Raw genomic sequence first — 17,379 nt, 5'->3', positions numbered from 1 at the left:
ACTTACTTTATTTATAAACAATAAATATGCATGGAGGTATCATTTAATAACCATACAGTACTCAACCCACACACATTCTAAGCTATCATTTAATCAAATACGTATTTCAAATACTTTTATAAGATAAAATATGTACAATGCTATATTGTAATGAATTTTTCTATATAATATTTTTGTACATGTTTCGTATATATTTTTGTTTCTATTAATATGAAATTAATTTTTATTTTTAGTTTAAATTTTAGATTTTTTAAATACTCTTTTATATAATAACAAAAATTCAACACAAATTATATTATAGTATTATAATATTTACATTAATGAATTAACATAAAATATTTTAACATCTTAAAAATTAATAATAATTAATTTTAATAATTTTTTATTATAAATATTCAGAATATTTAAAGTTTGAATTAAAAGTAAAAACAATCTCAAAATGAAGTATATCAAAAAAATGTTTAATTTTTTTATATAAAACTATGCTAGAGTCACAAATACTAAAGGAAAATATATGTCATAATAATAGTGAATTTGAGATTAGAATATTGGGACTAAAATGATTATTTGAGTTACTTTTTTACGTTATAACTTCAACTTCTATCATAAAATTCATGTGATTTTTTTTATTTAGTTATTTTTTTTTTACAAATTACTTACTAAATTATACTCCATTATGTGTTGCTTTGTTTTTGTAAATTATGAAATGATTATATTTTTCTTATTTGTGTAGAAATATTTTATATTTTTTATACTATTTTATTTTATATTTTTTAATACGGTCCTTTTGTGTCATCTCATGACAGTCTTTAGTCATAATAACAAAGTCAAATAGATAAACACAACAGAATATATAAAAAAATAGTTCTTTATACAATTATTACTTTTTTACATTAAACACAATTAGTTATCATAAAAAAAATATTATAAATATATATATACAAGAATGTGACTGCTCCAATATTTTAATTTTAAATCTACCTTTAAAACTTAAATTTAAAATAATAGTAGTGATTATGATAACTGATACACAATTTATACATTTGACTAGAAAATTATTACATTGAATAGAATATAAAGCTATTTTATTATAATAAAAAGTAAAATTTATTTAAATATTTCAATTGAAAAATATATAAGATATTTGTACATGTTTAATTAGGTGAATCATTTCAATTAAATCGTCTTATTTAAAAAATAACAAATAGTATTTTTCGTAGCATTAATATTTAAGGGCCTCAATCAAATGATAATATTTCCGTTTTCCTTATATATGAATTTAATAACAGAAGAATATTGTTTAAAAACTTATAAAGTAAATCAGACTTAAATATAAATGGTAAATATTCTGTTCAATTAATAAATATTGTAATATTATATATACAAATATTTTCTTTTAAATATTAATATTGAGTATATCGTATTGATATAAAATAGAATAATGATGGATATAAAGTTACTATAAATCAGACATAAATATAAATGGCAAATATTTTGTTCAATTAATAAATAATGTAATATTATATATACAAATATTTTATTTTAAATATTAATATTGAGTACATTGTATTAATATAAAATAGAATAATGAGTGACATAAAGGTACTATAAACTATAATAACAAAAATACTAAAAGGTAGGGATCACAATCAACCTTGCAATTAGGAATTAATTTACACTTATTCCAAATCTAACAGAGAAAAATTAAGTTGAATTGTGTTAGGGTTTTTTAATAAATAAAAAATAGAGGTTAAGGGTGAGGGTATTTACCCTTAACTATATATTATGTTCTTTATTATATTATATTATGTGTTTCAAAAAAGTTGATAGCTGAAACTCTTATTTATTATTGTAGTTTTAAATAGTTATAACATTTTTATGTGTTAAGGAGTGTTTTGAAGAATTATATGTTCAGACACTCCTTTTAAATGGCGTGGTGTCCGATACTTGTATTGGACATCGTACACGTATGATACTTGTAGGATACGTATCCCTAAAATGTCCAACTAAAAAAGTATTTGTTAGATTTATGACAATTATAGTACGGTTCTAACACAATTTTAAAAAGGAAAAATATATTAATTTTCTCAAAATTCAAACTTTATTGTATAAATTGTTATAATGATTATAAAATTAAGAAACAAATCATTGTGAACCAATCATGAAAATAATTTTTCTGTTCAAAAAAATAATTAGGAACATACTTGTGCACATAAATCTTTATTGTCAATTTATATAATTTATAATTATATAATATATAGATTTATGTCTCTGTGTCTTACATTTTAGAAATTTTATGTATCTCCTCGTGTCTGTGCTACCTAGATTACAACACAAAACCTATGATGAAAGATTGAAAATTATGTGTATTAATTGCAATCTTTTTACTATTTCGAATGTAATTATGTAAACCTTTTACCCATATTTATTTAACCCTTTTTTTTTAATCTTTGTGTAAGGATGATGATATAGAAAAATAAATAATGTTAAATTAATTAATCATATTTTGTGTATATTTTTTTTTAAAAAAAAAAATAGGGAACAGGTGGATTAAAGCAAACTATCTAAGATTTCTTCCATTATATATAAAATAAAACTACAGCACGTTATACACATAAAAAAAAAATTGTAAACAAAAAAGTAAGATACATTTAAATATTTTTTTAAATTTAATTACATTTAAATTTTAATACAACGATATTTGGATAAAATTTTAAATCATTAAATTATTATATATATTTTTTACTTTATCACATAAATTAATTTTTTACTATTTTTTTCTTAAATTTTAAATCCATTTCTACTTATGAAAACAAAAAAAAAATTCTTCGTTTTCTCTCTTTTCAGTTTTCAATGATCATAATACACCGGAATGTAACCATTATCATGCTATTATAAAGTTGAGAAATAGTTGTTGCAATTTCACGATAGAAATGTCAAATGATGACAATGAGTTATATTTATCTTCATTTTTAAAATATAAATTTATATTTATTTTCGTTTTTGTTTTTATTGGGGTATTATAGTTACGCCGTCTTCCTTAGGTAACAATATATACATATCTGAATATTATTTAAAATATTAATTAAATAATTATTTTTAAAATATAACAAATGAAATTATATATAATTAAAAATTTATGATAACTATAATATTTATTACTTTTACGAAATATTTTATAAGAATAATATTTCAAATAATTTAAATATCAAATGAGGTAAATGTTGAAAGAAAAAAAAAATGTAACAAAACAAAAGAGAAAGTAAGAATTAAAGAATTAAGATAATTTTTTAGGTTACCTAATTAATAGTTTATACAATTCAACATATTGATAGTCAATTTTTTTCATATGACAAAAGTTAAAATTAAAAAATAAAATAATTAATGTGTTCTAAAAATAATTTAATTGAGGATGTAATGAGAAAAAAAAGTAATTTGGGATCCGAATGAATTATATGAATAGAATAAATTGAAAAGTTTCTTCAAATGAGCACACAAAATATTTTTTATATAGTATTCAATAATGTAAAGAGTAATAATTTTCTATTAATAAAATATATATATATATATATATTTGTTTTTCTTCTAAAATGATATATATATATATATATAATATTTATTTTAAATTAGTTTACTTTTTTAACATATATTTATAAAATATTATAATCTTACATTATATAGAAGGAGATGAGTTGATTTTGTATTTGAAAATAAAAGAATTGACACATAATAGTTAAATTGCGAGGTTAAATTCATGGTCACTTTTAGTAGTAAATAATTTATTTGTATATTATTATAAAATAAAATATATATTTTAAAAAATGAAGTTGTTTTGATAGGATTTGTCTTTTAGTGTTGTGATTTTCATCCAATAAAGTACAACTAGTTGGCACTACCGTAATTAATATATATAACTTTTTCTTCTTTTCAACTAAATAATAAGTACAAGAGATATATATGAGGAAAAAAATTGCATTCTAAACCAACGATAGAGATTTATTTGAAAACAAATATGGATAAAATTATGTTTATGTAGGAGAAATATCCGTAAAGGTACATCAATCTAATTTTATTTTGTAATGAAGCAGTATAAAAAATAAGAATGACTTAAATAAAACTAAACTTATAAAATTCTTTAAAATTTAATTATATTGAGGATTTTTTATTTTTTTTATACTACCTATCAATAAAAAAATCTGTGGAAGATGTTAGATTCACTATATGACAATTTTTATGCATAAAGTATTTTTTTTATAATTTAAGATAATTACTGTAAAAGTCTGGTTCAATAAGAAAAATATAACATCCTGATTGATATATATAAATAATTGAAGGGTTTTTTCATAAGAACTTGTATGCATAAAAAAAAGATCAAACAAAATATATATAGTATAAGATAATATTCTCAAATATTAACTTGTTCATAATATTCTTATATATTAACTTATAATCATACTAAACGTATCATATAATCGTTATATCAAATTGTATTATAAACCATAAAAAAATAAGTTAATAAATTATTGTAAAATCCTACTAACAATCACACTCATATCACATAAGTTCTATCATATAAACATGAATTCTGAAATATACACTAATACATTGAATTTATACTATTGAGATTCTATACTTATCACACTAGCATTCTCTTTGATTAAATATAACTTATAAGATATTATCAAATGATGAACACTCAATCATAAAAGTGAGTGTTTGAACAAAAATAATACAATTCAATTATGCTTTAGGAAGGTATTTCACTATATAACATGAAATTATTTAAACAAGACATTCTTTTTTAATTATAAAAAGTGATGTCCACCAAAAATATATTAACTTAAACGATGAATATGACATAATTTTTTCATTATCCAATCATTTACCATGTGTTAAAATATTCATGCAATAATTTTTTGTGATGTATTTTTAATACTAATTTTGGATATTTGTACAAAACTGTTAAATGTTATTATAAATTTATGTGTTAAATTCAAAACAATTTTCACAAATTGAATTATATGTTGGAAGATATGTGTATATAATTTATAACCCTGATTTTGATACAAATTTCATAGTTAACGTAATAAATACTATTATGATTAAAATCTGAATTAATTGGTTAAAAGAAGAATGTAGTCTATTTTTTTTTTTAATTTTGATTAATTTTTTTTTTCTATTTTTATGTGTTTTTGACAGAAAAAAGGTTAATGACGTGTATTTTTCTGTTGTGAGTTTGGAAGAACGCCCAATCCGAGTCAGGCATCAGGTGAAAACGTTACTGTGGCAGTTGTCAGTTCTCACTTTACAGCCTAAACCTTATGCCCGCAGTTTACCCTTATTTCCACGCGCCTTCTATTGTAACCTACTAAGCGCGTCAAACCCACTTAGTTCCGTTGTAACGCCGTAACCTGTTACTTATATCATACCATCTAACGTAAAAACGGCTTTATATAGTTATAGCCTGATATTTTTTTTTTTCACGTTTAGTCACTACCCACTTGCGTTGCGGCTATGCAATTTTGCTTAATTATGGTTGGAGTGAGTGATTAAAGTCTAAGGTTTCACAAGAGTAACACTTATGATTAAAAGTATAAATCACCTTCACATACCCCAAAATGCAAACTATTTATGCCAATACAACTTTACCATTTTCATTTCTACTACTTTCTGCTATTCATTCTATTTGGCCATGAACATGACAGATACACTAAACTTATGATTATTAGTAATTATTTGGTTATTATGCTATTTATGGGTTTTGATAAAGATGTATTCTTATTTGAAGTTGGGTTGTTGAGTTTGGTTAAAGTAGATTCATGCCTTTTAAATTATTTGGAAAATTGGTTGGTAAAAGGTTTTGAATGAGATAAGTTTATTTGAAAATATGAGGGTTGAATAAATAAGAGATGAGAAGATGGAAGAAAGATTAAGATTATTATTATAAAAAAAAGATAGAAAAAGTGAGAGGATTTGCATGGGACAGAAAGAAGCAAAGGGAAGTGGGACCAATGAGTAAACCAGCTGTGAAATGCAGAGGCTCATATTTCCTCCACATAGGTTTTTTTCCACTTCCCCTTTCCCACAGTATTCCAACCCGGACTTCGCTTTTCCCAATAACCAACCAAACAAAATATATTTACTAAATAAAAACATTTTTTTTTATATTAAACAAAAAAAATAAAATAAAAACAAGAACAGCATCCACTTACTATAAGAACATCCAAGAGCGCGTTACCCCCTCCCTTCTCTCTCTCCTTCTCTCACTCTCTCATCATGGAGGTGCAACCGCCAACCCCCTCGACTGCGCCGCCACCTCCGCCGCCACACCTCAACTACCCTGATTCGGTGGAATCCTCCCCACGCTCCCGCAACACCGACTCCTGGGATGAGCCCTTTGCGCCGGCCTCGTCCAAGCTACGTCTGATGTGCAGCTACGGCGGGCATATCGTACCGCGCCCACACGACAAGTCCCTCTGCTACGTCGGCGGCGACACGCGCATCATCGTTGCGGAACGCGCCACCTCACTCGCGGACCTCTCCACGCGCCTCTCGAAGACATTCCTGAACGGACGGCCCTTCACGCTCAAGTACCAGCTTCCTAACGAGGACCTCGATTCCCTCATCTCCGTCACCACCGACGAAGACCTGGAGAACATGATCGACGAGTACGACCGTACTGCCGCCGCCGCCACTTCCGTCATCAAACCCTCCCGCATCCGCCTATTTCTCTTCGCTACCAAACCTGATTCCACTCACTCCATTCCCTCCCAAATCCTTGACACCTCAACCAAATCGGACGACTGGTTCTTGAATGCCCTGAACGGCAACGGAGTACCTAACCGAGGCTTTTCCGACTCTGCTTCTGTTAATTGCCTGGTCGATCTCGACGACGAGGTGGCTGGGAACAACCTCGAGCCCGGTTCGAAGGACGCTGGGGAAGGTGGTGCCGGTGCTGGTGTTGGTGGTGGCGCTTCGTTGGGTGGATCTTTCGGGAACGGAAAGAATTTGAAGCAGGATGTTCACTCCGTTCCTGATTCGCCCATGCTCGAGACGACGTCGTCGTTTGGGTCCACTTCGTCGTCACCGTCGCTGGCCAATTTGCCGCCGATTAGGGTTCACGTCGTGGAGGATCAGAAGGTAATGGGGATTGAGGAGCAGTTCGCGCAGATGGGGGTTGGTGTGGGGCAAAAGCAGCAGGATGAGGGTTTTGTTTTGCTGTCTTCGCCGCCTCCTCCGTCAGTCCCGGCAACTCTCTCCGCCGTGGGTGTACCGATTGGGCCACCGACGATTGTCGTCGGGGATTATCTCAACCGGGTTGTCTCCGATGATGAGAGATCCGATCATGGGGTTCCTGTTGGGTATAGAAAGCCACCCACTCCTCAACCACAGGTACAGACACAAACACAGTCACAGACACAAGCACTTGCTCCTCAGTTTCAACAGAAGTCAACTGGTGGTAGCGGCGGTGTTGTTGATTTGCCTTCTCCTGATTCAGTTTCAAGGTATACTCAGTTTTCAATTTCTCTTTCTGGTTTTGGCTTTGGCTGAGGATTGTTCTAATAATAAAAATAATAAAATTGGATTCATTAATATTTCATCTGTGTGCTGTATCAAGGGGTTGGTTTTGAGTGTATAGGATTAATAAGGTGATTTGGTTATGGGTTTCAATTGGCACTGTTTGAATTAGGTTTTTGGTGATTGTTTTGATCCTGCAGTGATAGTAGTCTTGCGAACTCAATTTCGCGTCAGAAACCTGCTGTTTATCAAGAACAAGTTCAGATTCAATCTGGGACTACAAGGGTTCCTAGTAACCCTGTGGATCCGAAGCTTAATGTTTCTGATCCGCACGGTCGGATCCAGATGCAGCAACATGTACAGGACCCTGGATATTTGTTACAACAGCAATTTGAACAGCATCAGCAGTCCCATCAGCTGCCACAACAGCAATTTGAGCAGCACCAGCAGGCTCTGTCACAACAGCAATTCGAGCAGCACCAGCAGGCGCTTTCACAACAGCAATTCGAGCAGCACCAGCAGGGACTTCCACAACAGCAGCAACAGTTTATTCATGGCACACATTTCATCCACCATAATCCTGCAATTTCTGCGTATTATCCTGTATATCCTTCCCAGCAACATCAACAGCATCCACAGCATCCACAACTTTACTATGTTCATACGAGGCAGCCGCAGGCTTACAACCTGCCTGTGCAGCAGGCTAATATGGGTGAGTCTGCGGGAAATCTTGCTTCTAGCCGGCCTCAAACTCCACCAAATCCTGCTACATTGGTTCCACAATCTGCTGCATACAATCCCATGAGAAATTCCCCCATGCCTAAAACTGAAATGAATGCTTACAGAGCCGCAACTGCTGGCTCCCCTCAACTAGTTCAAGTTCCTACAAGCCAACATCAGCAACAGTACGTCACTTACTCACAGATTCACCATCCATCACAGTCCATGGCTCCCAATTCTGCTCCTCAGCCGAATTATGCTTTTGATTATGCCGACCCTGCTCATGCTCAAATATACTACTCTCAACCTTTGCCACCCACAATGCCTTCCCAGTACCAGACTATGACTGCTGCTGCTGTGATGATGCAGGAAGGTTCAGCTCAGCATCCCTCAGACAGTTTGAAGCAGCAGATAAGAACCTCACAGCCATTATAAACCAGTACTTAAAAAAAAAGAAACAATTTTGAAAAAAATGGGTTTGGTTTCCCTTTAAGTTTTATATGCAGTTCCTGTCGTCATGTTTGGTGAACTGTTTGTGGTATGTATTTCGATAGAAAAATAAGAAACTGTGATCATCTTGTACCCTTTCTTGTATGTCATAATTTATAATTTATATAGGAAACAAAATTGGTCCAAGGTTATACTGTAAAAGGTCAAGTCTGAAACTTGTATTGTGAAGTTCAAATATTAATTCCTGAAATGATTGTCATATAGATTAGCGGGTTTTTGTTTCTTGCTCTTTTCTTGTCATGGTGTTCATGATAAACTATTAATTCCTCTTTACAAGTGTAATGGGTAAGGCCATTTTGAAGTCTTGGACTAGCAGTTTGCCCAGGCTTCTTATTTGACCGCCGTATTTTCAATCCTCTTGTCCGTTTACACGCAAATATCATATTTCTTATGATTGACTTCAGGTTTTGCTGCGCTTGACCCTATGATTTTTAGTTTGAATTTGATTCTCCTTGATGAAAGCTGCGCTTTGAGTTATCATCTACATCCAGCTTTTAAATGCACAACTAAAAAATTACTGCCCCTTGGATTTCTCGATAATCAAGTGGATCCTTCACTATCATTTGAAGCTGCATTGTATGACTTTATTCAGAGACTAGTCAGTTCAATGAAATTTGATCACGCTCGACAACACTATGTTTACACTTATCCCAGCTTTGGTCTAATGGCTTATTTTCATTTTATGCAAGAATTCTGTCATAGAAGCTAGTCTCTGCATTGTTGAGATAACTGGAGGAACAGAGTTCAATTGCTACCTGGTAAAAAAGACGGGCACTTACAGTAACAAGACCAATTTCTTGAGCAAAACACAACTGTATAATAATAACACTGACAACAAAAGTGTTTGATTTATGTGAAATTTTAGCGTATAGTGAATTTTAAGATTTAATATAAAACCCTGCACAGCAGAGTGCACGTTACATAATGTTTGATTGTGCTGAATTTCATGAGACTTAGTGGCAAGGTACATAAGATTCGATGTTTTCTTGTACTTTTAGTCTGCACTAAGCACTAGTTAGTGGTTTATATAAGAATAGTTTAACTGTACGAGGTTTAAATGTTAGGATGATATGCAAGATTTATCTGGTTACATGGTTGGGAGTACAATTCTGGTGGGCTCAAACCAAATAGAAACAATGAGTAAAAACAATGAAAAGTATAGTTATATCTCAATATTATCCAACTAGACGCTTGCACGATTAAGCAGCTGCCTACACTAAAATGTTGTCATGTGTGACTTAAAATAAAATCCTGGGACTAGTGGTTGATGCTGACTCTGCTTCAAACAACTTATTGCAGACTTGTAATGTATTATTAACATTATCATCCACATTAATGACGGAGCTAGCAATTGTCAAATGGCTTATGGTCCCTACCTCTTTAATGTCAACGTAGGTCAGGGTCCCTCACCATCCCATAATCTGGTGTTTGCTTAGAAGTTGCTACCGATTCAATGCACATAATTGGTGCATTATTGCCGACCGAGGTTTTAGGGAGCCTTAGTCCAAAGTGGGAAGTTGGGTTGGTCATGGAAACCCATATGACTTTAACAAAAGCATGGAAGAATAGTGTGTTTATGTACACCCCACCGAAATTAATGCCATGTTTCAATTAGTAGCATCACATTACCCTTTGCTTCCAATAACTGAATTCCATAACGAGGGAGAGGAACCAGTGAGCCATCTCCTAAAATTTGATTCTCTGCCTCCCAAGATTTATCATTTTTAAAAACACTGATAAATCAGAGTCATCTACTTCAAAGGGTGAACAATATTTCTGTCATAATGAACATACCACGTTTATTTATTCTCAGTGGAATATTCGAAGTTTTTGCCTTTGTTTGGAAGTGGGAAAGGATGAACTGAACATTTATTAATTCATAACAACCGTGTATTACTACATGAGAGAATAAAGATTGCAATTCTACAAATCGTTTCCTTTTTGGAGTATGTGTTTCTTTTTCTTCCTTTCATAAAAGAACGAGATAATCTTCCTATATTTCCCCAAACTTTATTGCAATCAATCGAATAATAACATATCATTTAGGCTTGAATCCACAACCGACACAATGAACAATTCTTAATCGATAAAGGTTGGCAAGCATATGGTCGTTTATGCCTATTTTATGCATAAAAACAACAGTTTCCTCCTAACTTTCACTAAAGACACTTTCAAGCGTTTGATCACAAACTTTTCGCCCTCTCACCACGGTGGCAACGTTAATTTTGCGAGACAATGACAAGTGATCAACTGAAGACCGTTATTAGAGAAATTTTTGGAGTATGATCACACAGCAATTCACATGGTAATGATGTTACGTGTCTAGTGACTACGGACTCAATTTTCGGATAATGAAGATAATGTCTATCACTTTACATAAGAAAATAATATGATAACTATTATTTTAATAGTGTGACACCAAATAATTGTTACAAAATGGACCTAACGAGTTCTGCTTATGTAGCCAAACGACATTCCTAACAATGACAACAATAACAATAATTGGTAGTTCTGGAGAAGAACAACGCAAGCAAGTATAAATTTTCTTGGCGATCAAAAATCAATCTACAGATATATCAAAAAAGAAGGGGGAACAATAATCTAATTCTAAATCGTTACATCAAACACTCTTACACAATTATCAGCTCCGCAAGAAGCAAGTTGCATACTCGTGTGATCTTCCTGATTTTTCTTCCACGCTAAACGGTTTACAGCAGATGCATGGCATATAAAAGGATCTATACGTACAACAAGAGCAGCAGCGAAACCTGGTGCTGCTATGCAACCATCATCTGCTCTGTTACAAGACAGATTCCACAATTCTATTTGCCCATTTTCCATTCCAACAGCTAGAAGTCCATGATCCCTTTGATGATGGAGACCAACCCAAGATAACGCTGTCACACTACTCATAAATTGAGGCAAAGTCATAAGCTGCCTGATGGATGAGTCCTTTTCAACGGCCCAGATTTTCACTGTCTTATCCCGTGAGCCGGTTGCAAATTCATGACCGTGTGGATTCCATGAACATGACCAGATAATTCGCTTGTGCCCCTCCTGCCTGGCAAGAAGACTATAATTAATTTCACCGGACCCTGTAAACCACAACAGAGTGATTAGGATATCTGTCGAGTTGTAGTAGCTAACAAAACTTGCAACTGTCAAAGTACTGAAAGAGTCCAGTAAATAATTGTGAAATATTTAACTTCAAGATAAGGGTTAGCTCAGTTTCATTAGTTTTCTGCAGGTTTGAGACTGTCATTCCAATTCAAGAAATGTCAGGTCGCAACCAAGGAAAATAACCAAATGATAATATCAAAAAAAGGTGCAAATCCTCTATGTCTAAACAGTGATGATATGTCTACCTGTTCTTGTGATTGAGAAAACGGAGAACTGGCGATCCCTCGAGACAGTTAAAAGAAAGTTGTCGTCATGTGAGAATTCCATCTGTGTCACTGTTAAGCTGTGGGATTGCAAGCGGCCAACTGCTTTCCATGAACCGACCTGCCAAAGCCATACCTCTGCAACAGCAGCAGACTGGGCCTGCATTTCATAAAAAAATGTGCAATGATACATGGCAATATCATTGATAAAGCAGAAAGGTGAACAAGGTAGAGACTGGCTAAAAGAACAATCTAAGTCAACTTGATTGAAGTTAGTTCATATCCAATGTAGGGAAAACACACTGAATGAAGATTAACCCAATAAGGAGTGTCTACCGCTCTAGTTACGAGATATATGAGCACAAAGGATTTCAATATAAGTAGGCATTAGATCTTCTGTCTAATAATAATACGGGTTCATAGCTAGACTAACAACACTACATACCTTACATGAAGAAGCAACTAGCTCGCCCTTATGATCGCAGCATAAAGAAAATAGCTCATTTCCATGCCCATAGAGTTTGTGTGATTCAGGCCAAAGTGTATGCCAAGCCAGTTGATCTTCAATTGGAGGTTCAGTGAAAACAGTTGGAACGGCGTCGGGAATAGTTTCAAGGGTGTCAATACCATCAATACCACTTCTCTCAGGGATCTCATGTACAGCTGCAATGTAGAAATACTCTAAAAATGATAAACTTTCAAAACACCAACAGTTCAACATGCTAGGAAAAATGTTAATTGTTTGAAAAGTAGTATACAGTATCTTCCTACCTCCTATAAAATAAATTTACACCAAATATGTCAGTTAAAAAGCCCTGTGTGACAAGTATCTCAGTCAGCTTATCTTGATAGCAGGTTCAGTAAAAATGTACCATTTTTTAATCTCTGAGAAATCAGGGAGTCTACTCTAGGAAAGTGACCAGTGTGTTAATAAATTCAAGCATGAAACGAATGAAGAACAAATACAAAATAGTCATCAATCTCAACTAGAGGCCTGTAGTGGCTAACTCTAAAAATGCTATAGCAGGATCACCATTACTTTAAATATTATTAATACCAACAGTAATTTATAACTGCACATACAAAAACTCAAATAACCCAAATTTAAAGAAATTCATAATAAAAATAAATCACAGTTTACGCACACAATCATTGTCAATCCAAGAGAACATGGAAAAAAAGTCAAAATGAAAGATGATACCTGACAGGAAAGGAACATAAAAAATTAGATAAAACAGCAATAGAAATGTAATTTTAGTATACTTTCGTTCTTCCTCGCCAACTCCATTGGTGACAAAATCGCACTAGAGGGATAAAAAATCACAACTTTAAAAGTTGGAAAGACTGTTTTCATCAATTTGAAAATACAAGGACTTAAAAACAAGTTCAATCAACGGTACAGAACTAAAAACATATTTTCTTTAAAAACAATTAGCAACATAATATTTGCGAAAGGCTAAGGAAGAAGAAACAGAACACAAGATAAAAAAATAGTCCTATAAAGTATGAAGGACAGGCAAAATTTTGAGGAATATTTTACCCAAACATTGATATTTCAGGGGTAAAATGAATTTTTTGAAGAATGGATCATAGTAGCACTGCTATGCTGTAACACACAAAAATCTGCTATTTTTGGTCACTACTGAAAAACAGTTCCTATATTTGAATCCCATTGCGGCCAAGGACTTGTCTGCATCACTATCATGCTATATAGTGCAGTATTGACTCCTATGAGAGAATAATGATCTAAAATTTACATTTCTAAATTAAAGGCCTTCCAACAATAGGCCAGGCAGTAGAAAGAAACAACTATTGTCCTGGTTAAAAAGTTCACATTATTGCCACAAGGGAAAATTTAGAAGTCTATTTCCCAATAGCTTATATGTTATACAGATTAAACAGAAACAGATGAGTTAATTAACCTGTTATGAGACTTCTATATATACCACTGCCCAGTTCAAGCAGTAAATACTAGGGTTGAACAAATCAATTCTAGCATCTGAGTTTAAAAATGATCCAATAAAAAAATTTATTTTAGTATTTGTATGGATGTTAATATTGAAATATTAAAAAGAAAAGTTAACCAGTAAATTACATTGAATTATGAATTAACTTAGTTTGGGAGCACATTTTACCTGACTAGTAAGATTAATAAACCGCATGGTTATAATTTTCTCCCTTACCTAATAGCATTCATTTCTAGTCTCAACCAGTGGCTATATCCATTTGTGTAATTACAACCACGTATAATAACTAGAAAAATGAACACCGGAGATCGCTACAAGAAAGAAAACCAACATTTGCCAAAACGATAAAAAATTCCCTGACAACACATCCCTATCAATTTTAACTTTCAACAAAATAGCTGACCTTGAACATAAATAGGTTTCTGTGATAGTCCAAGAGCTGACATGTTTGCACCCAAAATCTGAACATTTCCCAAGATATCATCAGAAGAACAAGACTTCTGCAAAGTGGCATTATTTAATGTCTTCAGAAATGATAACGGGGCTTCAAATACTCTGGCAACTTTTTCATCAGCGCCACTGACAAAACGATGATTCCCCTTCCCATGAATAACTGCCATACAATTTATATCATGACCATGAACTTGAGGACGAGATATTTCATGCCAGAATTCTCCATCTTGGAGAGAAGCCTCAACTTTCCATGGAGCATAAATTCTAGTTGTCTGCAATTTTTCACATGTCAGCAGTTTCAGAGGCAATTCAAATTCAAGAAAAATATTCAGTTATTATTGAACACCAAGCTGAGAAAACTAAAACAATTACACAAGCAGCTTGTATTTCAATATTTTTTTCTTCTGATAAAAAATTATGTTCTTACACTAATAGACAACAGGGTCAAGTCACTTATACATTTTAAAAAGCAAGTTCACATAAAATCATAAGAGATATTTTAATAGACACGATCAATAGTTAATAACTTTTGCAGACAGAATGTGTTTTAAATACCTGGTCATGACTGGCAGTTATAATATAATCACCAGATCTAGCCCAGGAAATATCAGTCACTGGTGCAAAATGACCAGATGGAACCTTTTGTGGCAGCCAATTATCATTACCAACATTTTTCCAAAGATGGAAAGATCCTCCATATCCATGTGCTAAAATTGAATCTCCGTTTGGGCTCCAATGACCACCATAGAACCCCAGAGCACAGTGGCTAAGTTCACCAACAGTGACCACATTCATCCAGACTCCAGAAGTCTTTTCAGGTTGCCAGATCATCATAGTCTTGTCCATAGATGCAGATAAGATACTTTGAGGTTGATAATAGGTATCCCCTTCTATGGATGAAACCAAAGGAGGTTGCCACATTACTGAATATACCCAATCCTCATGTCCAATTAAAAGAGATTCTAAGGATATCTGAAAAGAAGATGAACCAGCCAAAAGTACAGGACCTTCTATATAGGATGATAAGCTTATTTCCCCTTTCTTGTATACACCGTTTCCATTCAACATAGTGCAGCTTAATGCCATCTTCCAAATTCGTATGCCTTTATCCTGAGATGAACTAACCAGAAAAATATTGTTTACTTCCCCATTCACATTTATAGGCAATGAGAAGTCCAAACTCCGGATCCAATCTGTATGCCCTTTTAGCTCACATGCATGTACAAGCTGGGTTCATGAGAAAAAGAAGAGTTAAATATTATAAAGACAAACCAACATAAAACACTACCCGATACCAAAAGTTCATGTTAATAATCTACAACTATGTGGATGCAGATACCTTTCCTGTCCTTCCACCAGAATAAAGATGAATTTTGTTATCCAATCCTCCCATTGCAAGGACAATTTGCCCATCATCTCCAGGCAATTCAGCTAATGATAAGGCTACCATAGATTTAGATCCAATAGAGAAAGAATCCAGGCACGACAATTTACAGTCACCTAAAATGATGGAGCAAGTCTCAATCAATGTACATTATCAAATTACTAACATGGTACTAAACAGGGTCATTGTCATTGAGAACTACGGCTTACCGCTACCAGTCATTGGAAATACAAGTTCCCATACACAAACAGTGCAATCTGAAGAAGTAGATGCAAACATTGCCTCAGTTTGAGAAACCATAATTCCACTAATGCATGTAACACCTTTCTTGTGCATTTGTGGCAGTTGTAACACTTGCCTCCACTAAAAACAATTCAAAGACAAATACGCAAGAAACGATAATTTATAATTCCATCTAAGTTCCCAACAAACAAATTTCTCTCATAATTTATTCGTAAAAAAACTGAGTTAGAAAAATCAACAACCAAAGAAGAACACATACCTTCCCATCAGCAAGGGACAGTTCCCACAAAATAATAGAACCATCTGCATCCCCAGAAAGCAAATAATGCTGCTCCAATTGTTTTGCTGCACTTCAAAAAGGAAGAAGCATATTAACAATTGATTAAAAAAATTAAACATTGAAACTGGTCTAGTAATTTCACAACAACTCATTATATCGTTATGCCAAATAGTTTACTTCAAGTCAAACTTCGCCAAAAAATGAGTTTGTAGAGTTCAAGTTGATGAGAGATGGAGAAAGAGAGCACCTTTAAAATGAAACTTGGAAGTTGGGAGCCAGTGGGTGCAATTCACAACTGACTTGTGCCCCGGAAGAGTGGCCACAATTTGAGCACTCTGCGAAAACCAAAAGGATGAATAAAAAAGAAAGGAAATGAAAATCTAAGATAAAGGGTGAGTAAAAGTAGAAGAGGGTGGAAAGAGGACCTTCGGGCAGAAAATAGCAACGGCGTTGTGAGCTCCAAAAGAGACGAAACCAGAAGCACCCCATGAAACGTTGTTCACTATTCTGTTGCATCCCGCTCCAATAAACACCCTTTTCACTTCCACTTCACCGCCACCACCACGCATTTGCATTTCTCACGCACTGTGCACACAGGGAGAAACTTTGAAGGCGGCGAAAGCTATTGATTTTGGGTTCTCAGGCGAAAATAGAGCCGAAACCGATCGTTGGAAAGAAGAGAAGAGAATTGGGCCCCAAGTGGGCTTCTTTTGTTTTTTGTAATCCGCAAATTCTTCCTGCATCGGTGGTTTCCTCATGCACCTCCATGAGTGCCCTAAAAGACCATTTTAGCCCTAATGAAAATAAATTATATTTTTGTACCCTTCATCTTTCTCTATTTTATCATCAGCCGCATCCCAGTTTTTTTTCTTTATAATAGAGTAGTTCTGCAGACTGTTTCTTCCTGCACCTCCATATCTT

At 33.2% G+C, this 17,379-nt stretch overlaps 2 protein-coding genes across 2 annotated transcripts; one reads left to right on the top strand and one right to left on the bottom strand.

The window, feature by feature from the left end:
- Positions 1-6,056: 6,056 nt before the first annotated feature.
- On the top strand, positions 6,057-8,951 carry LOC137830118 (RAF-like serine/threonine-protein kinase PRAF). Its single transcript, XM_068637267.1, has 2 exons — positions 6,057-7,505; positions 7,719-8,951. The coding sequence occupies exons 1-2, from the start codon at positions 6,277-6,279 to the stop codon at positions 8,671-8,673; spliced, it is 2,184 nt and encodes a 727-aa protein (XP_068493368.1). The 5' UTR covers positions 6,057-6,276; the 3' UTR covers positions 8,674-8,951.
- A 2,168-nt stretch (positions 8,952-11,119) lies between these two features.
- Positions 11,120-17,148, bottom strand: LOC137827688 (elongator complex protein 2). Its single transcript, XM_068633950.1, has 10 exons — positions 16,884-17,148; positions 16,706-16,793; positions 16,438-16,523; positions 16,145-16,298; positions 15,891-16,051; positions 15,107-15,778; positions 14,502-14,823; positions 12,577-12,794; positions 12,114-12,291; positions 11,120-11,843 (listed from the first exon to the last, which is right to left on the bottom strand). Exons 1-10 carry the CDS (start codon positions 17,031-17,033, stop codon positions 11,356-11,358), a joined length of 2,517 nt encoding a protein of 838 aa, XP_068490051.1. The 5' UTR covers positions 17,034-17,148; the 3' UTR covers positions 11,120-11,355.
- Positions 17,149-17,379: the final 231 nt, after the last annotated feature.

Source organism: Phaseolus vulgaris, chromosome 7, assembly GCF_000499845.2.
Source record: "Phaseolus vulgaris cultivar G19833 chromosome 7, P. vulgaris v2.0, whole genome shotgun sequence".
In the NCBI taxonomy this organism is placed as follows: Eukaryota; Viridiplantae; Streptophyta; class Magnoliopsida; order Fabales; family Fabaceae; genus Phaseolus; species Phaseolus vulgaris.
Note: the sequence above shows the minus strand (reverse complement) of the source record. Positions and strands in the feature narration are given on the sequence as shown.

What these genes read in the sequence shown, in the direction of transcription:
- LOC137830118 (XM_068637267.1), top strand. Translation starts at nt 6,277, where the DNA reads ATGGAGGTGCAACCGCCAACCCCCTCGACTGCGCCGCCACCTCCGCCG. An exon ending in TCTCCTGATTCAGTTTCAAG is followed by an intron (nt 7,506 to 7,718) that starts GTATACTCAGTT and finishes TTGATCCTGCAG; the next exon opens with TGATAGTAGTCTTGCGAACT.
- LOC137827688 (XM_068633950.1), bottom strand. Translation starts at nt 17,033, where the DNA reads ATGCAAATGCGTGGTGGTGGCGGTGAAGTGGAAGTGAAAAGGGTGTTT. An exon ending in CTGGTGGAAGGACAGGAAAG is followed by an intron (nt 15,779 to 15,890) that starts GTATCTGCATCC and finishes TCATGAACCCAG; the next exon opens with CTTGTACATGCATGTGAGCT. An exon ending in TTTCTCAATCACAAGAACAG is followed by an intron (nt 11,844 to 12,113) that starts GTAGACATATCA and finishes TGTGGTTTACAG; the next exon opens with GGTCCGGTGAAATTAATTAT.